At 41.2% G+C, this 26,122-nt stretch overlaps 1 protein-coding gene across 7 annotated transcripts; it reads right to left on the minus strand.

Annotated features, from left to right (window-relative positions):
* Nucleotides 1-24,958, minus strand: SEC22C (SEC22 homolog C, vesicle trafficking protein). 7 transcript variants are annotated; one of them, XM_065666916.1, is made up of 9 exons: nt 24,705-24,935; nt 20,012-20,064; nt 19,646-19,807; nt 19,198-19,407; nt 16,973-17,136; nt 14,861-15,043; nt 9,185-9,303; nt 8,536-8,601; nt 1-3,712 (listed from the first exon to the last, which is right to left on the minus strand). In XM_065666916.1, the coding sequence occupies exons 4-9, from the start codon at nt 19,377-19,379 to the stop codon at nt 3,512-3,514; spliced, it is 915 nt and encodes a 304-aa protein (XP_065522988.1). In that variant the 5' UTR covers nt 19,380-19,407; nt 19,646-19,807; nt 20,012-20,064; nt 24,705-24,935; the 3' UTR covers nt 1-3,511. The 7 variants fall into 7 exon arrangements, with proteins under 7 accessions (XP_065522988.1, XP_065522986.1, XP_065522989.1 ...); XM_065666914.1 differs by having other exon boundaries at nt 19,968-20,064; XM_065666917.1 differs by lacking the exon at nt 19,646-19,807 and having other exon boundaries at nt 19,198-19,421.
* Nucleotides 24,959-26,122: the final 1,164 nt, after the last annotated feature.

Below are 26,122 nucleotides of genomic sequence, written 5' to 3' on the forward strand. Positions count from 1 at the left end.
TTACAAAAAAGCCATTTATTAGATATATGTACATATATACATACACATGCAAAATTATTTTATACACATTTACACAGGTTCAGTTATTAATACAGTGCAAAAATGTCTAAAAAGGTACCAGCCCACCTTCTACAAACTTAACAGGTCTTTGAGAGAAAGTAAAAAGAAAGGAAAATCCACAGAAAATTATCAGCTTCATAAAGTGCCTAAAGCACTGCAAATCTTTAAATTAATGAAGTTTATTCTTTGTGAATGTTCTTGTGCTGAGCTGCTGGGTGAGGAAAAGTTTCCAGGAGACTTATCTTGAAAAGTGACAGAATTAAGAAGATGCAATTCAAACAACATCGAACAGTTTAAAGTTGAACAAAAAGGGACGGATTCCTGTTTGGGGATTTGATTCGATACAGGCATAATCCCAAGTTATGAGTCAGATCTAATGAACTCAAACTGCAAGTCATTCTTTTTTATTAAATCTTAAAGCACTGAGATCAATGTAAACTCTTCTATTCCTCTTGCTGTTTCGCCATAAGAAAACATTTAACTACATAAATACCACGGAGATGTAGGAGCCATTCTAAATACTAACATTAAAATAAAAAAAAAAGAAAAAAAATTGATCCAACTATGCATGCTCTGCCTCATCCTGGAACCACAACTCAAACCTACTAAGTGCACAGGTACTAATGCACACGTATTAATCCACACAGATTCCTTAACGTGATTTACACATAATACAGGAAAAACAAACAAAAACAAAAAAGGAGGTTGCAAAGGGGTTAAGATGAAATGGCAAACCAGAGCTTCATTCATTTTGTAGAAAAAAAAAAAATAAAATACATGAAGGCAGAACTGAACCAACTGCTTTTGTCTTATTTTATCAAAATAAATTTCAGGAAAAAGAAAATATTAAACAAAACCTGAATTTATCCTATGTTAAATACACAAGCTACCTAAACACTTTGTTCTAGCACTCTTATTGCAGTGCTGTTGCTAACATCACCTGGTATTTGATTTATGATAAAGCAAACAGATGCTGGGGAGGTACCAGAACATTACAGTCTCTTCCAATCAGCTCAATACAAGGATGAGGAACAGAAAGCAGACAACGGTTCGCTGGCCCAACACCCAATTAAAAATGCTCTGCCTGCCTTAAGCTATAGCAGGCGAGCTTTATCAAAGCCTTCAGAGGAACAGTAAAGCTCTTCTGGACATTTTAGCCAGACTGAGGCTAAAAAGGTAGGAGCAGGGAGTTGGGTCTTATCACTAAGGTCTTTTCATAAAGTTCTGTCTATCTGTAGTATAAAACGCTTCATCCTTTCCCACAGGATGATTCCCCATGGTAACCCAGCGGGCTGATACCCAGCTTATGCTCCTGGAAAACACAATCAGCCACCAGCTCCAGAACCCTTAACACAGTGCTAAATTATTACTAGCATCTTTCTGGGGCTTTTCTTTTTTCAGATTTTTTTTTCTTTTTTTTTTTTAACAAAAACAAAACAAACAAAAAAACCCCACAACAAACTACTTGTAATCCAAACTTGTAGCTTGGTTCCTGCAGTCTCCAAGGGTACCTTATCGGGTAAAACTGAGACTGAACAGCATGAAAGCTGTTCACATCTCTGGGATCATCTGGGCATTTTAAGGACAATGGTTGAATTCTGGCTTTGTTTCTCCATTTACACTCTGGCAGAAAACTAGGGTAACAAACAACTTTAATCCACTTCTTATAACAGAAAAGTATTCCCTTTTGGCACACAGCTCTAGTTATTCTCTTAAATGGCCGGCTAAAATATTCCTCTATCATTCCTACTAGACAAATCCTCACAGTTTAAATGATTTCATTATGTTACTCTTACAGTAAATGGGATAATATGGGATGGAAGAGAAAGAACTACATTTTACTCCCGAAAAAAGCTCTGGCACCAAATCTTTTGCTGTCCTAAAAACTGTTCAGGTTGTAATGATCTGCCTATTGATATTGTTGCTGCAGTCAAGCTGCATTACAGAAGTGATACTGAGGTACAGCACCACAGGTTTCTGGTGCAGCAGTACACTGATACTCATCTTTGCATCATGAGACTTCAGGAAAATTCACTGAGATACAAGAAAGTACTTTTGTTAAGCGCTTCTGCAAACTCAGGTAGACAACTTTGCATCATGTTAATCACTTTGCAACCACTAGAGGTAGAGACTATGCAAGAGGAATATAAATCTTTGGTGACATCTCTGGCGGAAGAAATGGGGCAACCAGAAAACACTTTCTTAAAAAAAAATAAAAATAAAAGGAAATCTAGGACCATACTGCCACAGTAAGACACCAAAGAGTTCTCCACATCTTCTCAGTTTGAATGTTCAACAACCCTTCAAGACAGCTGCATCAAAATGCATTTTTTTAAATAGAGAGCCTGTGTTATGCATGTATGCTCTAAAATGCTCCTATGCACCTCAATACATCACATACAAGAATACCCAGTGCAGCAGAAGTTATTCAGCTCTTGCATTCAAAAGTGCAAACTCATAAATTCATCATAGTCTAAGAACTCAACACCATTAACTAAAGGTGTTTTATGTAACAAAGAGAACCTGCTCTTGCTTTCCATTATTGGTAATGGCTTTCTACCAACCAGCTACACATTTTTTTTTTTTTTTTAAATAAAAAGGTGAAGGAGTCAGTAGCCTGTCATAAGTATGCTTGGGAGATTTACTGTCTGTACAGACCAAGCAAGCATGGAATTACCCTTATGCTAAGAGTGACCTTAACCAAGGAAATAAAGGCCGCTCGAGCTGAAAAGATCATTTATAGTCACTTTGGTTTATTTTATGCTGCCCCAAGCATATTTGCAATTAATCAATGAGCACATACTTAACTACAATGTGCTGTTTAACTAGAAGATATTTAAAGCCTTTATGGTTTTTAGAAGACCCACAGTGTTTTCCTTTCCTTCAAAACCTAGAAAAATTACCCTCAAGCTCATCCTAATATTTTTTTTCCACTGCTATTGAACTCATCTAATTATGGCAAACTACTCCTTTACTTACATTTACCAAGTATCTTAATGCTTAACAAATTCTATAGACAAAAATGTTACCCACCACTTTATCATCACTTCATTATATAAGTTGAATATTTTCAGAAGCATTGGCAAGGCAAGACATTGACCTGCCAAACTATTACAAAGCCAGTAAGACAAATGGCAAAATGCTGTCTAGATGGTATTAGTCAAGGAGTAAAAGCCTACTGATGGCAAGGAGAACCTCCATCAGCTGATGGTACCTGACAAGATCTACCATGCACAACTACCACATGCCATGTTAAATACAGCTACATTCCTCACTGTGTGTTTCACACTATTACAGTATCCTACTTTACTTCAAGTTGCTTTGAAATATCCTCCTTGCAGTAACCATTGCCACAAATCTTTAAAAGTACCCCAAGAAATTTTTGTCCAGTTTAATAAAAAAAAAAAAAAAAAAGAGTTGTAAAAATAGAATAGCAAACCCAAAGCTTTTTTCATACTCCACAGTCAGGCTGTTTCTCCATAAGTTGTCTTGTCAGTATCTGATAAGAAGAAAAAGATGCCACTCCTATGTGAAAGGCTATTTGCCAGAGGTTCCGTAATCCATACAAGTAAATGTTGCATAAACAAACAGAGAAAAGGAGTACAAATGTCTTCATCTTCCTTGCTGAGCTGTAGAAGAGGTACAGGTAACACTGCAAAAGCACCACAGAGACAGTGTTAGCATTAAACATTTTTACATGGAAAAGACAAGGGGTAATGGGCACAAGTTACTCCTGAAGACATTCCAATTGGACACAAGGAAAATTTTTGACAGTGAGAAGAATCAGCTACTGCAATAATCTACCCAGGGATGTGATGGACTCACAAGCATTGAACCCATAAGATTTAGCTGGACAGGGTGCTGGGCCATCTAGTCTAGGTCATGCTTTGCCAGATGATTCTTGTATTCCCTTCCAACCTGGTATTCTGTGATTCTATGAAACTATGTATATATAGATGGGATACATAGCTGGGAATTGATGGCACATCTGTGCTTCCTGGATGTGCCTGCCAGCACAGTGATTACTAAGAAGCCCGAAGTTTCCCTTTAACTCCTATGCTGAAAGGTCCTCCAGAAACAGCCAGAGTGGTGGCCTCAACCCAGAACCTACCAACTAAACACATATATCAAAAGAGGTCTGTCAGCACAACTGGCATCCAACCTGCCTGTCTCAGCCTGGACTAAAATGAGACGAAAGCTGAATCAGCTTTCAAAAACTACCTACAATTTTTACAAGACGAAGGCTTAGAAGCCAGAAAACAGTAAACCCAAATCTGCTTCTGTCATTTTTTGGGGGGAACAAGTAAAGGGCTTCATTCTCTAGACTTGACTCAGTTTCTGTTAACAGGTTCAGCTAGGGCCTAAAGTTCTTTTTCCTTTTAAATTCAAGATCAGGTGGAACCCATTTGCTAAGCATGTGTGAAGAGCAACAACCCTTAAAGGAGAAAACTGAAAACTCAAAAGTGCTGGCAGAAGAGTTACTTTTTTAACTCAGGCAGTAACAGATCATGCTTTCTCACTTAAGGTCACAGTTTCCAGCTGTGCTTATGACACAAGTAGAGATCAGCATGCAGAAAGCACTTCACATTTAAGCTGAATTTATTCACAAGCATTTTGTAAAGATGACTGCTATAGATCAAAAGAATAAGAGAAAACTCTCTTTAGCTTCTCTTTCAGGTAATAATGGGAAAAAAAAGCAGGTCAGAGCCTTTCTTTGTGAAGAAGGACTTGCATCAAGTATTTAGATCCAAACTAGTATCTCCATCTTAAAGCTCTGCCATGAGCAGAGGAGTAAGAAGGCTGAAAGACAATAAAATTTATCTATTATGATTCAATAAATAGCCACTGTGCAAGTTTTAAATACCACAGATGAGTAAGTCTGAGACAGGGGTCCCCAAGCCATTAACCTAATGCCTACAGTGTTCTCATTGCTCAGTACTGTTGCATTATGTTACTTCTGTGAACTAGTAATGCAACCACAGCAGCTTCCTGCAGTGGCAGGATAAAAAAATAAATATTTTCCAAACAACATACTGCCCTCAAGGTAAAGGTTGTGGACCACTGTTTTAGGCATTTTAAAGGAACATCTCAAGAAAAACGCATCTAGAGCGGATAATACTTCCTCATTCAAACTTTTCTTGCATAAGGAGGTCAGAGAAAATAATCATAGAATCATGGAAAGTTTGGGTTGGAAGGGACCTTAAATATTCCATGGTTCCAACCCCACTATCATAGGCAGGGATACCTTCCACTAGATCAGGTTGCTCCAAGCCCTGTCCAACCTGGCTTTGAACACTGCCAGGGATGGAGTAGCCACAGCTTCTTTGGGCAACCTGTGCCAGGGCCTCACCACCCTCACAGTAAAGAACTTATTTATCACAGTCAGACCATTTGGCATGTAAAAACATGAAGGCACTGAAAAGGCTCGCAACTACAGCCAAAGAGCCGGCTTCATTTGGAGCTCGGCTCAGATGCCTCTACACAAACACCTGTAGCATGGGGAACAAACAAGAGGAATTAAGAGATGTGTGCACGTCTACAGGGGTATAATATAATAGGCATCACAGAAACATGGTGGGATGGCTCCTATAACTGGAGTGTTGGAATGGAAGGTTACAGGCTCTTTAGAAAAGACAGGCCCAGCAGGTGGGAGGGGGAGTTGTTAGGGAGAGTATGGAACTCTGCCTGGGGACAGGTGAGCAGTTAACAGAGTTTGTGGGTCAGGGTTAAAGGAAAAACAGCCATGGGAGACATTACTGTGGGGATCTGTTACAGACCGCTTGATCAAGGAGAACCTGTGGATGAAGCACTCTACAGACAGATAGGAAAAGCCTCACGCTCTCAGGCCCTTGTTCTCATGGGGGACTTCAACCACCCTGACATCTGTTGGAACGATGGCACTGCACGGCACAAGCAATCCAGAAGGTTCCTCGATTGTGTGGAAGACAACTTCCTTCTGCAAGTAATACAGGAGCCAACAAGGAAGTGCCATGCTTGACCTTGCGCTCACCAACAGGGAAGGGCTCGTTGAGAATGTGGTACTCCAGGGCAGCCTTGGATGCAGCGATCATGGGATGGTCGAATTTGAGATCCCCAGGAGAGTGAGAAGAGCGTGCAGCAAGCTCACTGCCCTGGACTTCAAAAGGGCAGACTTTGGCCTCTTCAGGAACCTGCTTAGTAAGGTTCCATGGGATATAGCCCTGGAGGGCAGGGGGGCCCAAGACTGTTGGTTGATATTCAAGGATCACCTGCTGCAAGCTCAGGAGTGCTGCATCCCAACTAGAAGGAAGTGCGGCAGGAGGGCCAGGAGACCTCCTTGGATGGATAAGGAGCTGCTGAGGAAAATTCAAAGGAAAAAAGAGGCTTATAAAAAATGGAAGCAAGGACAGGTGGCCTGGGCAGAGTACAGGGATGTTGTCCGGGAAGCTAGGGACCAGGTTAAGAAGTCTAAGGCCCAGTTAGAATTAAACCTAGCCAGGGATGTTAAGGATAATAGGAAGGGATTCTACAGGTACGTAGCAAACAAAAAACAGACTAGGGACAACATAGGCCCCCTGAGGAAGCTTTCGGGAGAACTGGCTACATGGGATTTGGAGAAGGCTAAGGTTCTGAATGACTTCTTTGCCTTGGTCTTCACTGGCAAAGGCTCTGACTGCACCGCCCAGTTCTTAGAAGGCAGACATAGGGACTGTGAGAATGAAGACCTTGGGCCCACTGTAGGAGAGGATCTGGTTCGAGACCATCTTAAAAATGTGAACGTGCACAAGTCCATGGGACCTGATGGAATCCATCCGCGGGTCCTGAAGGAGCTGGTGAATGAAGTTGCTAAGCCGCTGGCCATCATATTTGAAAAATCATGGCAGTCAGGTGAAGTTCCCGACGACTGGAAAAAGGGAAATATAACCCCCATTTTCAAGAAGGGGAAAATGGAAGACCCAGGGAATTACAGACCAGTCAGTCTCACCTCTGTGCCTGGAAAAATCTTGGAGCACATTCTCCTGGAAGGCACGTTAAGGCACATGAAAAACAACAAGGTGCTTGGTGACAGCCAGCATGGCTTCACTAAGGGGAAATCCTGCCTGACCAATTTGGTGGCCTTCTATGATGGGGCTACAGAACTGATGGACAAGGGTAAAGCAGCTGATGTCATCTACCTGGACTTGTGCAAAGCGTTTGACACTGTCCCACACAACATCCTTGTCTCTAAATTGGAGAGACATCCATTTGATGGATGGACCACTCGGATAAAGAACTGGCTGGACGGCCACACACAGAGTTGTGGTCAATGGCTCAATGTCCGGCTGGAGACCAGTAACGAGTGGTGCTCCTCAGGGATCGGTGTTGGGACCGATCTTGTTTAACATCTTCATCGCTGACATGGGCAGTGGGATTGAGTGTGCCCTCAGCAAGTTTGCCGATGACACCAAGCTGTGTGGTTCGGTTGATATGCTGGAGGGAAGGGATGCCATCCAGAGAGACCTTGACATGCTTGTGAGGTGGGCTGATGCCAACCTTATGAAGTTCAACCACGACAAGTGCAAGGTCCTACACCTGGGTCGGAGCAATCCCAGGCACAGCTACAGGTTGGGCAAAGAAGAGATTCAGAGCAGCCCTGTGGAGAAGGACTTGGGGGTGCTGGTCAATGAGAAAGTGAACATGGGCCAGCAGTGTGCACTCGCAGCCCAGAAAGCCAACCGTATCCTGGGCTGCATCAAAAGGAGCGTGACCAGCAGGTCAAAGGAGGTGATCCTGCCCCTCTACTCTGCTCTTGTGAGACCTCACCTGGAGTATTGTGTGCAGTTCTGGTGTCCTCAACATAAAAAGGACATGGAACTGTTGGAACAAGTCCAGAGGAGGGCCACGAGGATGATCAGGGGACTGGAGCACCTCCTGTATGAAGACAGGCTGAGAAAGTTGAGGCTGTTCAGTCTAGGGAAGAGAAGGCTGCGTGGAGACCTCATAGAAGCCTTCCAGTATCTGAAGGGGGCCTATAGGGATGCTGGGGAGGGACTCTTCATCAGGGATTGTAGTGACAGCACGAGAGGTAATGGGTTAAAACCTAAACAGGGGAAGTTTAGACTGGATATAAGGAGGAAATTCTTTCCTGTTAGGGTGGTGAGGCACTGGAATGGGTTGCCCAGGAAGGCTGCGAGTGCTCCATCCCTGGCGGTGTTCAAGGCCAGGTTGGACGAAGCCTTGGGTGGGATGGTTTTGTGTGAGGTGTCCCTGCCCATGGCAGGGGGGTTGAAACTAGATGATCTTGAGGTCCTTTCCAACCCTAACTATTCTATGATTCTACAGTTTGCCAAAGGTCAAATTGTGCCTTTAACTGTACTTGTGCCACTTCATCTCAGTGGAATCACCTAGGTAGGATACTAAATCCCAAACTGTTCCTCTGCTTATCTCAAAATTATTTCCTCTTGTATATTGTAATATTAAAATAATAAGAAAGCATTTTAATTACAGTTAACATACCTGAAAAACACAGGCTAGAAAAGGTAGAAAAAAAGCTATCACATTTCCAATTCCTTCATGGTCTTCCTGTTTAGATTAAAAGTAACAAAACAACTGCATCAGGTACAGCTTTTAGCAAGTACTTCTTGATATTTTAGAATGCTGTATTTCATCAAGTACCTCTCATTCTAGTTTACGTCGATTGACTGTAACAGTTTTAAACAGCAAGATCAATATCATTGAATGCAATATGAAGAACTAAGGCTTAGGTGATGATTCTTGCTAAATAGAACTGTGCCACCATACAATCAAGACACTTTTTCTACTTTTTAAAAGTTGTGTAATTTTTTTAAGCATATGTGAAAGTGTAAACAAAAGCATCTATAACAAAATACAACAGAAAAAAAAAGTAATCCATCCAGCCTTGCAAGACTGAAATATTCCTCCAAATTTTAATGTCCCTAGAAAAGAATGAAATGCCATGTGTTGCAACAAACAACAAACACAAGGTCCAGCAGGTGAGCAATCAGTTGTGCATTCCCTGGACAAACACACTTTGTGCGAGAAAGTGTATGCTCAACTAAGCAGCAGAAGAGCCACCCTTAATCTGGTTACCCAAATAATTCACTCCCTCTGACTCATGCACAAGTTTCAATTCAAACAGGGTTACCTGAAATGAATACTCTGCTAGGTGAACTCCTCGAATGAGATTCAAAGCTCCGCACATGATGTTCAGAATAAGTGACAGAATGCCCAAGGGAGTCACACGCTGCATTCTGTAAGTAGGCACTTAAAAAAGGAAAGAAAGAAAAGGGGGGGGGGGGGGAAGAGAGACATTGAAAGCTCACAACCCAAATTATCTCATGCAGGTTTTAAACATTTTCAAAACCTTTCATGCTTGCTCCAGAGAAGACCAATTATGACTAGAAAATCATTTTTGTTGCAATATCCTGCTTAGTTCTTCAGACATTTACAAATCAGCAAAGCTCTGGAGTATTTTTTGGAGAGATTAAGCAACAGAATTTGTTCTTGAGCTATTTGGCATTAATGTCTTCTACTACAGTGCACACAAATATTTTTCCACCGTTTATTACAGCAGATTAGCATACCTAGCACTCTTCACGGGTCAGTAGAACAGCGAGACGTTTTAAGCACGAGTCTGGGAAAGAGCTTAAATTTTTGACACCCACAAAAGCAAGACAGCAATTCATCTCTTCCTCAACTGTAACTGATTGTGTCTGTGGAAAGAAACTGCAATATTTCTCCCCACCAAGCTTGAGGTTTCAGGCAATTTAGTTTTACCTGCATAGCTTCCACACAGCATTTGGTGCCCTAACCAAGCAGTTGACAGGACTCAGCTGTACAGCCAAGGACTTTGAGGCTCTGCTGCTAGAACAGCTGTAGGAGTTGACAGGATGATACTTCCTAGTCACAGCAGGGAAATGTCTGTCACAGAACTTCTGGGCCTCTCAGGCTGACAAAACACGGTCAAACCAAAACATGATCAGCAGGTTGAGGGAGAGGATTCTCCCCCTCTACTCTGCTCTGGCAAGACACCCCCTGAAGTCCTGCATCCAGCTCTGGGACCCCCAACATAAGAAACACATGGAGCTCTTGGAGTGAGTCCAGAGGAGGTCAAAAAGATGCTCCGAGGGCTGGAGCACCTCTGCTACGGAGACAGGCTGAGAGACCTGGGCTTGTTCAGCCTGGAGAAGAAAAGGCTCTGGTGAGACTTTAGAGCAGGTTCTAGTGCCTAAAGGGGCTGACAAGAAAGCTGGAGAGGGGCTTTTGACAAGGCCAGGTAGGCACAGAACACAGAGGAATGGCTTTAAACTGACGGGAGATTTAGATTAGACATTAGGAAAAAAATTCTTCCCTGTGAGTGTGGTGAGACACTGGAACAGGTTGTCCCAAGAAGCTGTGGCTGCCCCATCCCTGGCAGTGTTCAAGGTCAGGCTGACGGAGCTTTGAGCAACCTGGTCTAGTGGAAGGTGTCCCTGTCCATGGCAGAGGGGTTGGAACTGGATGGCCTTTAAGGTCTCTTCCAACCCAAACCATCCTGTGATTTTATGAAAACCAGGGTCTAGGAATTAAACTGGATGCTACACTTTTCTTTGAGCCACATTTTACAGTGCATTACAATTCCATTTCTCCATGTTTCACAGATAGTGAATTTTATCTCCTTGCATTCCCACCTTCTCCATTACTACTACATAACACCCACACCTCCAAATATCATTTCTTCAGGATCATCTAATTGATACATACCTAATTAAGGTCAAGGCAATTATTATAAGTGTGTATTTAACTTTGGAACCTGCCACTTCTAATTCAGCTTTGGTTGTACAAATCTCACCTATTTTTTTCCTAGTTGTGCTCGCTAACCCAACAACAGATACCACACCTAGATACTCACCTACATTTCATCCCTGCCCTTGGATCACCACAAGTAGAACACTGTCAGCATAGTAAACAGGAAGGTAATCTGCAGCTCAGATATAAAATCCAGATCCTCTCATGCACCAACATCCATACGATGCAGGAGAGAATGAATGAGCCCTCAAGACTCTCAGGACCCTCAGCCTCCTACGCAGATGTAGCCAGCTCCTGACTACTGCAGATAAAATATGTGACACACCAAACATGGTCTCTGGGTTTTGTTTCAGTGACAGATGAAGCACAGCAACAGCTTAAATATTGCAGTACTGAATGGTTTAAGACAGAAAAACGCTTTGTGCCTTCTCCTTCAAGAGAGATTTTGATAGATGGATATAAAAAAGTTTGTTGCCAAATTAATATAGGGATATAAAGCATCTTTTATTAAGTGTCGATGCAATTACCTTGTCTGGCATGCATTCATACATCCATAATTTAATCTCCAAAGCAGCTGCAAAAGGAACTGTATTAATTCAATTTGATACGTCACATTATGAAGCATCACTGTATATTACTGTAATACACATGTTCATGTATATAAATGTTGCAAGTAACCCTATTGTTCACAGGCAATTCTGCTTTTTTCCCCACATGCAGTGAAATCTAAGGTCCAAAGAGTGTGCTGGACAGAAGCTGTACCAGCATGTTTGTTCATGCACTGACCCGAGTATGAAGTTTACAATTATTTTTGATAAATTATGTTGCAGCTATATATCTCTCTCATGGAAACTTACTTATGAAGACTGCTGTTTCTTGTGTTTCAAAGGTTTACTTCAGAGGCATGCAGTGTCTCTCAAAAAAAATTATCAAGTGTGTCATTCATTGTATTCGCAAACTATACATGTCAAGAGTTTCCATTCCCCAGGGAAAAATAATGCAAGTCTTGATATATTGCTTCTGTAGCAAAGAACATTATGTAAAAGTTACTAGTTACTTTTGTTTTCTTCCTGTTGTCCAGAAAAAAAGAATTACTATCACAGACGCAGGGGAGATTACAACATCCAGTTGCTCAGGGTTCAGATTCTGTGAAAACTGACCTCTAAATTGTTTGCTGTGGAGCTTTATTTCTTCTATACTATTCTGAGGTTTAATTCACAAATTGAAATTCTGTTTATAAAAGTGACTGAATTCATACAAGCAACTGTAGTAATTTCTCCCTAGCAGTACCTGTCTCGCTTGTACTGTGCAATTTCATACTAAAATTCCTTACTACACTAAAAAAGGAAATAAGAGCACTCTTAGTTTAAGACAGGACAAATTTGCAGGAGCACAATTAAATTCTAATTTGGGTTTCAAATTGATACGACTCCAAAGGAGAAAAGCTGTGTACTTCAGGATACAAGAACCATACAGAAGATGTTTCGGGGACTGTGGATTACCCTAGCACTCAGGAAAAAATGCATCTGCAGATTTGAACATTTACAGAACAACTCTGAAAACACTCTCATACAATGAAGAAATGGAAACCTCTGACTAGAAAAGATTTTCTGAACAGAGGCCTCTGGGTATTCAACAGGAGACTGACACAAGTGTCAGTACCACACTCCATCCTGTCTCTTCAAGGCACAGCACAGCAAGGGTTTGACAATGCATCACATACCCAAAGCTCCAGATAAAGACAGCACCAGGAGTGAAAAATGAACTCAAACATTTTAAGGTAAAATACAAGCACACAAAAGAGAGATAGGAGACATATTAAAAACACACCTGAAAAAGGACCCTGTGAAGGACTCCCTGCATGCCTACAGAAGACTAAACATTCATCAAGGGGAGCATAATGCTCCATAATTTAAGAGCATGCTTACTAGACATATAGCACAAGTTGTTGTTCTACTTCACAGAGCCAATTCTGATGTAAAAACTCTCCCTCTTCACAGAAAGCTACTTCAGATTTCTTCTGTATACAGACCTCACTATATCCAGGAGTTCTATCAGCTGTGCTAATATCAAGAAACAAGGTGAGACTTTTGCAACAGCAGCTGAGGTTGTGTTAATGTGGATCAAGTATACAGTGCTAACATTGTTCAGGCAAGAATTGGGCTGGGTTTAGTTAAACAAAGGAAGGAACAAACAGAAGGAAGAGTGAAAAAAAAATAAATAAAGCTCTTATTCCCATATATATTAACAAGGACAAAACTACCCTGACTTTTCAGATTCCTTTTACACTAAAATGAAGAGCCTGGGAATGTGATCACACAGCTCAAAGTAAGATAAGAACCAGCTACAACCATGTAAAGAGGCTGATGTTTTGATCAATGCACTGAGTGATCTATTCTCACTATAGAATATGGACACAATTAAATTCTGCTCTCCTGCAACCATAACACTTCCAACATATGCTCGAGAAATCTCCTATATAGATCTGTAACATAAATAACATTAATATGGGAATAAACGCTATCCACAGAGTTAAACTCAGAGCAGTAAAGTGGTAATGATGAGAGAGACGTAAGCCAGGAAAGCTGACTCCATCTGAGGAAAACAGATGATCATAAACATGATCCTTAAAATGAAGGTAGAACAATCTGTAGAAGTATTTGCGTTAGACCAGAGAGAACAGCCAGAAATACAAAGCCAGATGGAAAGTAAAAGAAAGCAATTAAGAATATGGGGGAACTGAAAATGTATTTCTGATCTGTGGATACAGACTAGTTTGCAAATGTTTACTGGCACCAAAACTGTTCACACTAATGCAAAACACTTCTAAACCCAGTCACATCATTAAAATATTTAACCTTCAAGTTCTAAGGAGCACTCACAAATCTGACTGGCAAATAAAATGGTTTCAATTCTATTTTTTAATTCTTCCTAGCCACTGCCCCTTTGTATTTTAACTTAAAATACAAACATCAGAGTCCAGCTCATTCATCAGAAACAACAAGACTGAGCAACAGGAACTTCATTTTCTTACTGTTGTATAAGCCAAGAATGCCACAGAAAGAGTAGATACAAGCTCACAGTTCTCCAGCTGCATTTAAACCACCATGCTAATACAATTAAAACTGAGACATGATTTAGGGGTGGACTTGGCAGTGTTAGGTTCACAGCTGGACTCAATCTTACAGGCCTTTTCCAACCTAAATGATTCTATGATTTCATTTTATAGAGAAAGGAGGCAGGATTTTGAGGATGCAACTGAAAAACAAATAGGAAGTTACCAATTTTACAATAAACAAGTACAGTTTAGTACTTCGAAAAGCAGGTAGAATCACAGAATGGCCTGGGTTGGAAGCTAATGTAGTTCCAACCCCACTGCCATGGGCAGGGACAGCTTCCACTAGATCAGGTTGCTCAAAGTCATGTCAGACTTCACTACGAAAAGGTCCCTCATCAAGCCTCTATGTACTGTTTATACAGATACACATACCCTCTTTCAGAATTTTAGTCAAATGCATTATATTTTAAAGAATAAGGTAAAAGGAGAAAGCAAAGCAGGGAGAATAACCCAACACGGAAAGTCTGGGAATGAGTTTTACCCTCAGCTCATATTCCTCTAAACTTTTCTTTCCTCAAGCCTGAAGCAACTCAGTCAGACTGTAATTACGTATCTTCTATTAGATTCTGCAACAAGCAGTGACTTAGTTGAGCTTCTTTTGTCACAGAAAATTTTACAAAGAACTACCTAGAAGCACGAGAATTTAACATGCAGAATGCCAAGTCCAGTTACAACCGTCTATAAAGAAAAGCTGGTCTAAGGCTGGAAAGAAAGATACTACCATGAGTCCTTAAATGCTCTGACACATACCTGCTATATTGTTGTTAACTATGATAGAAACGCAGTCAGTCTTTTTTCTTGGGTTTCATGCACATGATATGTGTATTTCTCAGTACAAAGTGAACAGGTGCTGTTACAGGTTTGCAAAGTTAGGTTAAGGAAGTCTACTGTCACCTGTGTGTAGTAGTAACTTACCAACCTCCACATGAACACCTGCATGCCCACCATTTGCCACCCCATTCATCAGCTCCATATCCTCTAGTTTCAGCTGAACTGGGGGCTGGAACTTCAGCTCCTCCTCAATCTTCTCCCAGTTGTCCTTCATTTGAGAGCGATTTGCACCATTAAAACGGCATTTCACTTTCTGAATAATGTTATCTGAAACAATATAAAAACACCGATTAGCTTTGCAAAAGTTAAGTGCTTCAGGTTATTAATCAAATCACAGCACTCTTTTTAATTTTCTTTCATTTCTTCCCTCATTTCTTTTCTTACTCGTTTCAGGTGTAGAATTCCACTCCTGGTTAGGGAGAAAAATATCTCTCCGAGGTATTTTATATCACACCCACTCCCTTCTGGATACTTTAAATCTCAACATCCTGCCTGTAGTGGATTGAAAACAAGTTTTCATATTCCACAATAGATTTAACACATATCTTAAACTACTCATGAACTATAAGAGAAGCAATTCCACATTGTGTTTTAACAACATCAAGGATTAGGGTTTTTTCTCCAAGCACAGAAATAAATTAATTCAACCTATACTTGAGTCATGAAGCAACTGACTGGCAGAGTCAATTCCACAGCGATTCTACCAACATCCAAGCTACACATCTACGTACAGATCAGCCTACTTCATCTCTCACACTTCAAATTTAATACCATTTGCTAGCAAATCCCTTTCCACAAATGTGCTGCTGGTTTGACAGGAGCTGCATTGAGCAGAGAATTTTTCTAAGTACTTACTACTTACACCTCCAGAACTGAAGTACCTCACTGTGGATACTTCCCATTTATTGTGCAAAGATATTGGCAAATTCAAGCTATTTCAAACACTCAGAGAAATAAAATGCAAAACCATTAATTTTCCTAAGATATCCCATAAGTAAAATCCACATCTTTAAGATATTGTGATGCTAGAAGATTTGCATAGGTTGACCACAGCTGCTACTGGATATGATACATATGTAATAGCTTAAGCACAAGTTCCTTAAGCAGGAGGACTTCCGTGTTGAATATACAATGCCATAAGCAGTCCTTGGCAAAAAATCCTGTATTTTTATCTTAAGTGAGTCTGCTAAAATCAGCTGTAGCTACCAGACAAAAGGCTATGATCTTAGGCATTAAGTGGATCTTAGCTTCTAACACGGAAAAGGGATGGGGGCGAGGAGGGTGGTGAGGAGGCGAGAGGAGAGGACAGGAGGGTTGGGAATCACACAGCAACCTTAGGTAGACTCAGTACAAAATGCTGTACAGTAATAGAAATTAAGAAAAGGCTTTTTTTTTTTTTCTTTCTTTAAAAAGAGACTTATGCAATTGAGAGGCTAGACATTCCCAAATTCCTATTCAAGTTTCCTTTTTTTTTTTTTAAAAAAAGACAGTAATTGGATCTTAGTATAGAATTACATCATGCCTAGAATGTGCCCTGCAGGGAAATCCACCCAAGATAGCTGTATGTATCATATGCTTTCCTTGTAAATTTCCCAATCTTTTAAGCATGAGCTTAACACTGTTGCTGAAATCTGGATAGAAGTGTGCCAACCACTGCACTGTCTCATCCTTTCCTAGGAAAGAGTTTTTCACTGCAAGTGCATTGTGTTTTATAAAGGTATGAGGTACAGTAGAGCAGCTCCTCCTTGGCAAGAAAAGGATTTATTTCAGATTAAAAAAGGAACACTATGCATCATTATGAAGCATTATGTGAATTTAAGTCATGTCATAAGTAAAGCTGCCCATAATAATCTATTCTGTCTCCCTTTTTTTCCCGTACCCATCTGTCCCCACTTGTCAGATATTTTTAATTAAGTTAGAAAGTGTCTGAGACAAGGATTTCTTTTTCTTCCTGTGTTTGTTTAGTCATCACCACAGCATTTTGTTCATCTATTAAAGGTACTGTAAGGAACTGCAAACCCAACAGTCTAATAGTTTAAGACAAATACAGGCTCTCCCTGCTCCTCCTACACATGCAAAGGCACACACAAAGACTCATTTTCACAATCAGGCTTTGGCCAGGAGACGTTGTTTAACATCATAAAAGTAGCAGACACACAATTAATCAATTCTCTATTGGAGAACAAAGTTACAAACCAAATTCAAGAAAAGCATATGGTCTGGAAGCTAAACCAATGCTTGTTATATCATAGGAAGCAGCAAATTCCCACTGAAGCTCCTCCAGGAAGCAAAATGCCATGACGGTTGAGTAAGTACTGGAACAGATTGCCAAGCAGGCAATATCCCCAGAAGAAAGGAAACTGAAATAGAGAAAAAAAAAAAAAAGAAAAAAGTAATATCAACATAAAAAGGTAAGAGAGCCACACTGAATGTGAGAAGTAAACTGTGCTTTCTGTCAAAATTAAATGTATGCACTGCACTGAAAGAGCAGACTGCAAAAAAATATATGGTTTGCTCTGCCGTTAACAGCCATGAAGCCCCTGCAGATCTAGTATCTATTCTTAACTCACTCAGTATGCCTTGGCATAATAAAGATCACAATACAGACTTTATGAAATCGCTCCATTAGTAAAAATTACAGACATTATTTTCCCAGGCTGCCTTTAAATCATATCAATAAGAAAAGAGATGGCCAGAAAACATCTCTGGCAAGAAGGTTTGGAAAGAAAACACAGTGGCTTTCCACAAACAAAACTAAACCGAAGCAAGCTAGTTCACAGGAGGTAAGCAGATATATTCATTGCTCTCTTTGAATACGACAACTTCATCTTAACAGCGAGAGATATTTGTTGACTTACACATACCAAGATATTCAAACACTGTTACTGTGAAATCATTTGTAACAAATAAAGATGAGTTCATATGAGATACAGCACAATAAAAATTCTACTCCAAAAGGGGTCCTCCTAACACTGAAGACATATTTATGCAGAAGTTTCCACTTAAACATGGCCCAAACAGGGTATCCATCTGACCAAAACGCTGGTGTGTATTTAAGGATGAGAGAAATCACTCTCATCTAGGCTTCCTTAGGCAACTAGTTCCAGGGCACCTAGTTCAGATGTCAGCACTACAAGCACATAGCTAAACTTCCACAATCCCCACCATAACTACAGATTTGAAAGCATCTTTGAAAGTAGACTGAGGAAATCTTTTCTTACACATTAGCCATTTTTAGATCAGTATAAAATCAAAGTTTTGGAGCTGAACAGTTACTCTCTGTACTTTCTCTCTTTTCCATGATTTATATATATCACCCCTCTCAAAGAAATACTTGCTGCTTCTATTTTATCACATTTTTATTTATTCATTATACCATGTACTTGGGATTTATGGTTTTGGTTAGCTCTGTGACAGCATAGTTACACTGTGTAGGTTCCCTAAATTCCTTTTGTCTCAAGCTCACAGTTGAGGACCAACACCACACCTGTGTAAAACTACCTTTTCCTAGCTGTCAATAATTTATTGCCTTTTTGCCATCTATCTGTATGCACTCACTTCCAAGCCCAATGCATAGCTACTTCTGTAGCAACTACAGAAGATTAAAAGCAGAAAACATTAGCATTAAAGGGCACAAGTTCACTTTGAGGGAAAAGGAATTAAAATGCTAATCTCTGCTTTTCCAACTGATTCAGTGTAAGTTCAAGTCTACTTCCTCCAACCACTCCCCCAAAAAGGGGTACTTAATTTTAGTTCAGTGTTAGTTTAAGTTTTCTTATGTTTGCTAACCAAACAAGCAATCACAAGCTAAAACTTACTTTTTAATTTCTTAAAATAAAGACTAACATACCCTTGTTCAATAAATAAAACCAAAGATTTATAATTTGTCCACACTGGCTACTGTCAGCATGCTTCAGGCCTCCTCAAGACATATTCATCAGCCAGAGGCCTAGACTCAAACCCTTCTGGTATTTGGAAAACAGAGTGGGCAGTATGCAGAAGAGAGTCACGGCAGTCCTGTGCAAGCCAGAATCAGATGAAAAGGAACTGGGGTTTAGACTGAACTAATTAATTCCTAGGCATTAGGACACTGTCTTAGAAGGCGTTTGTAGAAGTCCAGGATACTCCAATTGCTAATAGTAACAAGTACTGCCCATTGAGCAGAAAGCATCTGGTACAAAAATGACAACTAAAATAAGCAATTCTTAACATATGCTTACTAAACTGAGTAGGAGCTGTGTGGCTCTGGTGCTGAGAAATAAGGTTTCAAAATACTTGGAGGTTACAATCTAGACATGAGCAGTGAATTTTCAGACTGGAGTTAGGCACTATGGAACATACCTAAAGTTTAACTAATCCCAAGTCAAACATTTCAAAACTTGAAGTAAAAAAAAAACAACCAAACAAAAGCAGCAACTTACTGTATGCTCAGGTCACGTCCTTTTACTGTGCCTCGACTTGGATACTGTGCCAGAATTGAGGATAATGCCTTCAATCTCTTTCTGCATTCCAGAAAGTCCTGGTTGAAATGAAAATCTGTGGAGGCTGAGAGGGGAAGTCCATCCCTCACCCGCACCACACAGGCAAAAAAGATCATGGACATTCTCCGCAGGAGTACTCATGAGGACAACCTGAAAATGAAACACTGAATGAGCTTAATGGATGTGATATTAGTTACTTACAATTAAGTATGCTAGCCAGGAATATGTCGAGGTAAGCATTCATTCACCGCTGCTACCGAACAGTACCTCTTGTAACACCACTGCAATCAAAAGGCAATTAAACTGTTCTCAAACATCACAGCTGCATCCATTTTTTGCCTCTCACACAAAAACGTGAGGCAGGAGATTTGACAGAGGAATTACCTACCTGAAAAACAAAACTATTTTTCCTCCTTCTGCTTTACCTCAAGCACCAGAAATGCTGAGCGAAGTTCTTAAAGGCATTTACGGAAAGTGGCTAACCCCCTCTGACACAGCATCTTCACTGGTGTTGCAAACAGCTGCACTAGTGTTGCAGTTATCTTATTTTCTAGTATAACACAGATACAAAACCAAATTTCAGGCTACAGCCTGTCAGGCGCTTTTTACAGAATCAGCTAGGACTAAATATAGAATAAAAGTTGCCCTCTCTTGACTTTTTACTTCTAACAGATCACAGTACCACATGCAAAGTTATTACTGGGATTTACCTGGTACATTCAGAACATAAAAGAGATCTGTCCTTCAGACATACCAGGAGTATCCGTGCGAGATGTTAGAAGGCTAATGCAGCAGCTCACATAATCTCTGAAAGACAACCATAAGGAACCATTTTAGAAAATGAACTAATGATTTGTATGTCTATACATATTTACAATGTAAGCTCTCCCATGCAGTGGGAGAACATGTTCTAGAAAGTATTTTGCCTACAGAAAATCAGACAACTAAATTTCTTATCCAATATATCAGTTCCTAGATGCATGCAGAGACACTATGAAATGATACGAAAATATTTCTGATGTCCCATTCACTGTTTCTTAGTTATCCTAGCATGCTATAACAGACCAGCGCTACTTCAGGCAAACTCCATAAATGAAGCATTAGGGAGGGGAAGGGGAAAAAAGTGGGGGGGGGAAGATTAAAAAAAAAAAAAAAAAAATCACTCTGTGAACTCAAAACTTTAACAGCAGGAATGGCTGCTTCAAACAGCCTGATATCAAACGATTTGTTAAGGTGTTCAAAGTTTCTTTGAAACATGCATCTCATCAAGTGTTTTTATTTTCTGAGAAGGTAAGAAAGCAAAGCCTCTCTTCTAGTTCAGGATTTCATAAACTACTCTGTCTGTAAAGCTTCTCTACCATCTCATACGGGTTAAGTTTTTACCACACACAGCACTAAGAGGGTCTCATTTCTGCTTAGAACAGCACAACTTTATGGTCAACGGTTGGTTAACACTGAGGAACTGCAACTTCAAAATACCCCAGCTGAAGAACACCACAGAGGCAACACACTGAACACTCTCATTTACCTTTCAGAAACTGGCTGAAGATGATCAGGAAAACGGAAAAGCACCAAACTTTGAAATCAAAGATATTTTAAAGAAATTTATCCAGCCTATGGAATTATTCAACTCGCTATGCCACTAACAGCAAGAGTTTAAAATTTAATAATAATAATAATAAATATTCATTGCTAGGGATACCACCACCTGTAGTTAACCAACTGCATGCATCAATGTATACAAACTTCCAAGACACACAAATCTTCATGCTTCAGGGCATGAGGCTTTCACTAAATATCAGCTGCCCACAGAGGGATGCTCTGTTCTCCTGTGAAAGATCTGGTATCAGGCAGACTTCCAAATTAAATGCCAGACTTTACTGAAGCAGTCAATGCTCCTTTCTTGGAGAACACACCTGCTGTAATGCAGGGACACACTATCACTGCCGTATTCAGCCAAAAGGCTTGATCTACTTTTTTTTTTTTAACCTATGATAATTTTAAATCTATGATTAATTTTACAAATCTTCCTGCCTGCGAATTTTTAGGTGTGCTGCCTAAGGGAATAAGGCTTACACAACCAAACTGTGAGTGAGATCGGTATCTTATGTGCCCTTTGGTTTGGTGAAAATAGGTAAATCTGTATAAAAGAAAGGTGCATCCCCAACAGAGAGAAAGGCTGATGCAGTGACACAAATCTTAACAGTGAGCAGGTGAGCACAACCTCGGGGCAAAAAAAACCTGGAAATGTGTTCACTGGTCCTGCTTCCTAGAGAGCTCTCATTTACATCGCCTAAAGGAAAGTCGGTGTAGCTAACACCCTATTCTCCAACAGAAGAAAGGTGTGAGATTTAAGAACAGTACCTGTAAAGACTTCAGAGGAGTTAAAAAAAAAAAAAAAACAAACTCAAAATACAAAACAAAAACCAAAAAACACACTATTTTTTTATAGTTCCAGGGTTTGTTTGAAGTGTAACACAGGCTTAGCTACGAGAGGTGAGAGCCAACATTACCCCACAGAAAAGGGTAAAGCCTAAAAATAAATCCGTGCAGCTAGTTAACCTGTTTTCTGTGTACATCTTCTCACCAAGCACTGGTCACTCAGAGACACCCAGCCCTCTCCCTTCCTTTCCCACATTCTCCCAGCCCACTCTCTAGCACTACATCTCAATGAAGCTTTGGGATTTGCTTTTCCTTTTTCACAAGACTTTTACTGCTTGCACATCAGAAGGTGTTTCATGCCCATGGCAAATAACAGTTTCTAATATCACTGCCCTTAAAAGCTTAATGACTTTCAAGCCAATTTTGCCACATCACCTCAAAGTGAACACATACTATCAAAACTTACTGGACTGATCAAGGTGCCCACATAACCAAGTGAATCTATGATCTTACTATTTCAGGTTGACCAACCCTTCCCTCCTCCAGCCTCCTTCTATTTGCAGTATGATTAGCAGCCCAAAGTATCTGCAATCAACTTTACGTGGCAGGCCTTTGAACTCAGTACTGAACTTTGCCAACATACTTGTGTCTTTGATTAAGAGATATCAAATCTTGCTGTACTCAGAATTAACAACATCATGTCAGGCCAGCTACTTTACTGGCACAAAGTATGCAAAGTCTTGAGACATTTTTTAAGCAGTTGTTTCAGAAGGAGTTTAATTTATGACCGAAGTAAACACAGCTTTCTTCACTTTTTGAAGGACCTGTACATCTAACAGCACTTCAGAAGAAAACTGTTCAGTGCAAGAGTCTCATAAACTACACATATTTAGCAGTCTTATAACAAACAAGGCTCTTCAAGTTATTACCACAGCAGGCATCCGAAGCACAGTTATTCCATCCCTCGCTTCCCAGGTAGTGGCCAACTATCTCCAGTGACTAGACAGGGATTACTAAGGCAGCCTTAATCAGACCTCTTACACTTTACTACACTATTATGCAAGCTCCTCTACACAAGATGATTAGAGCCAATTTACAACTGCCACACTTCTCTGACTGCTAGACAAACTCTTACTTTATTGTCCGTACTTAGAAAACAATCTACTCAAAAGGCTACTAAAGCAAATGCAAACCATAGTTCATGAGGAGAATTATTAAAAAAACCCACTGTTTTATAAGAAATTATTTTATCTCACCATCAAAAGCACAGAGTTTCCTTCTAAGAATGGCACAACACTAACAGAGAATGTCTTGTTATCAGTATTTCTCTCAAGCATTTGTCTTCTCTCTTACTGAGACACATGTCCCCTTTTTGTAGGCCAGTTTCAAACCCAACAACATACAACCATTTTGTCAAGTTCTGCTCTTCCTACTGGAGAAAGAGCTTAAAGCTTTAGCAAATGTAACCATAAGTCGGAGGCTTCTGAAGCACTCTGAAGTTTTCTGGACATGGGATAGCTTGATACTACTGGACCTAATGCATCTTTCCTCAGGCAGGTGAGCTTCAGAGCGAGTCACAAACAGCTACAGGTGCAATGCCAGAAGACAAAAGAGATTCAGCTTGACTCAATCAAACACGAAACACTTAATAGTGATGCAGTTCAACTGGTGGTTTCAGTCTCAACCAACAAGAAGCGAAAAGGAATTGAGACATGGTTCACTTCTCTGCAGGATCATGAGGTGGATTTTTTCCTCTTCTTGCATATATAAGATAGCAAATCTGAAATGCTGTTAAATTTCTTATCTTCTAATACTGCAGTAATAGTATTCATTTGCTGCTTCCAAACTGCTCTCTCTGAATGCTCACAACAATGCTCACCAAGCTACAGATACTACTGACCCACAATACAGCAAAAGCCACTCTCCAGATTTAGCAGTGAATTAAAACAATTTGAAAGCATGCTACCTTAGCTTTTGAAACAGGATTTGTGGATATCAAGAGCTTATAGGCGCCTGTAAACCCCATATGCTTCAATTCTTATCCCCAAAGGGAAGCTAAAGCATGTAGAAAACCCTTTCCATCACAAATCTCTTGTTTAATACTTTCATATTAGTTACCTAAATACTTTCCTATTAGTTACCAAAAATAACACATTACACAAAACTCAAACCCCAACATTCAGCTTCCCCCTCAACCACACTACCTCAGCGGACAGTCCTCCTAATTGGCCAAAACACAGCATAACAACTCTACAAGGCTCTGAAGCTCTCTCTACGTTAATCTCTCAGAAACATCATCCACCTTGTCTGCTCCTGAACATGCACCCACCCTCACCAACCTGTACCCTGAAGCCTCCTAAAGTCCACCAGCTCATCTCCGTACTTTCACCAGCCACATAACTAAGGACCCTTCCCACATCTATCCTGTTCCACCCATGACACTATACATACCTGAATGCTAACCACCCTTCTTCTCCTCCAATTAAGAGTCCCAAAACGCACACAAGCAACCCCTTTCCACATTCTTCAATAAACCCAGGCACCTTGAAATGAACCCCCCAGTCAGGTCATTTCTTTGTACTGATGTCTCCCCATACACCCCTCAAGCACCCAGGCACTCCCAAACATGACTCCCACCCTGATGTACAGCAAAGACTCAACCCCTCATGGGGTTCCAAATCCCTCAGATCACAAGCCCTCACCTCCACCCCAACCCAAGCCCTCCTCAGAGTCCCAAGTCCTTCTTCTCCTACATCTCTCAAGCACTCCAAAGAGCCCCCAAACCCTACACCCACATCACAGGATCCTGACCCCAACACATACACCACGCACAACCTCAAACCCCTCTTCCAACACCCCAAACCTTACTTCCCTACCAGAGGGCCCCACATTACCCCAGCCCTCCCCTACAGGGCCCATCCCTCCCTCTACACACCCTCAAGCATCACACACACACCCCGGAGGGCCGAGACACCGCTTATCCCTAGCCCTAGGGACCCAGAACAGTATGGAAAAGGAAAGGCACCCCACACGCACCCCCGCCGCCGGAACCCCCCTTCACTCACCTTCCCCCGCTCCCCGCCGCGGCCTCCGGCCTTCCCCTCCGCGCAGCGTCAGCGCCACCACAACACACCCAAACCCGCCCCCTTCCGCCCACAGAGGCGGTGGGCAGAGTGTCCGCGGCGCGGGGCACGCCGGGACCACGGAGGCTGGGGGAAGCCGGCTGCGAACCCGTTATATGTCCCCTTCAGTGCCAGGCCTGGGTTGGGCCTTAAGTCCTTTCGCAGCCCCTATAGCTCGCCCGCAGTGGGTTGTCACACACGGGCAGGCTAACGCGAGCCTGAAGGTGAACCTCATCCGCGCAGCGAGGCTGTGGGCTCTTTTATCGCGGCTGGAGCACTCGTTCACCTGTCGGTGCAGGAGTCACTCCAGGGCCCATGCAGCGGCCGAGGGAGAGGGGCAAGCGGTGAGGTGTTCACAGTGACACAGTGCACGGAGGCTTGGACACCAAGTGGAGGATGAAGCGGTCATACCAGGCCCTTCTGGAGCTGTCGGTTGAAATAAAATCAAGCTCCCTAGCTTGTGCTGGTGCTTTAAGTGTAACTGTCACTGTGCCTTCTAGCTGAGAGATGGATTTTTAGTGTTAAAAGCTGCGGCAGAAGGTGAACTGGGATTCAAAGTAGATTATCTTCTTCCTTCCGGTGGTGCCGGGCATAGAAAGAAGGAAGTTCTGCGTCTGGAATGATACCTGGGCTTCATTGTGTGCATTGTGGCAGTAACATGTTGCACACTGTCTTCTCGCAGAACATTCATCTGGAAAACCGGCAAAATAAAACGAGTAAAACTGAGATTTAAAAACAAATCAGTTACTGAATGTGGTAGCTCAGAATTCACAGATGTTGATGCGGGGATATCATCTGAGTGAAAACACATTGTTGCCAATTCAGTATGAACAGCCATCCATGTTCTGCTACTCTTCTAACCGCTTTCACTCCTCATTGAAACATTTCATCACAATGGTGCAGGTCTATAGCTTGTTTCACAGTCTCGTTCCATCTCTGCTGAGAGTTGCTGCTTTGGATTCTTCCTGCTGCTGAAGTGAAATATGTCACTTTCGGGGAAAAATATGGTTTGGGGTTTCTGGGAAACAGAAATAAATCAATAATATCAGCATAATTACAAGCACTTCCTTCTGTGCAAGGTGGTGTTTGCCCACTTCCCATAGCATGGTGGATTTTGATCTCATTCACTCTGCCATAAAAAGGAAATCTGTCTGTTTGCTAGCACAAACAAAAGAAATGGTTTGCTTTTTCCTCCCCTTTTTAGACCTTTTTTAGGAAGCTGGTGACCAAGCAAGTCTACAATACAGTGGGTAGCACCAACTACTCAGCAGTCACTGCATCCTTACTCCCAGGTGTGTTAGTGGGAGCTCTGCTGTAACCAAAGCCGGTATTATACCTATGACTGGCAAAACCATGAGCCA

Source organism: Lathamus discolor, chromosome 2 (assembly GCF_037157495.1).
Source record: "Lathamus discolor isolate bLatDis1 chromosome 2, bLatDis1.hap1, whole genome shotgun sequence".
NCBI lineage: Eukaryota > Metazoa > Chordata > Aves > Psittaciformes > Psittacidae > Lathamus > Lathamus discolor.

Bases quoted from the DNA above. Each gene is read 5' to 3' on its own strand.
- SEC22C (XM_065666917.1), bottom strand. From the start codon at position 19,379: ATGTCCATGATCTTTTTTGCCTGTGTGGTGCGGGTGAGGGATGGACTT. The intron at 17,137-19,197 runs GTAAGTTGCTGC...TCTCTATTTCAG, and splicing joins GGACGTGACCTGAGCATACA to TTTCCTTTCTTCTGGGGATA. The intron at 9,304-14,860 runs GTAAGTTACTAC...TCCTTTTTTAAG, and splicing joins AGGTGTTCATGTGGAGGTTG to TGCCTACTTACAGAATGCAG.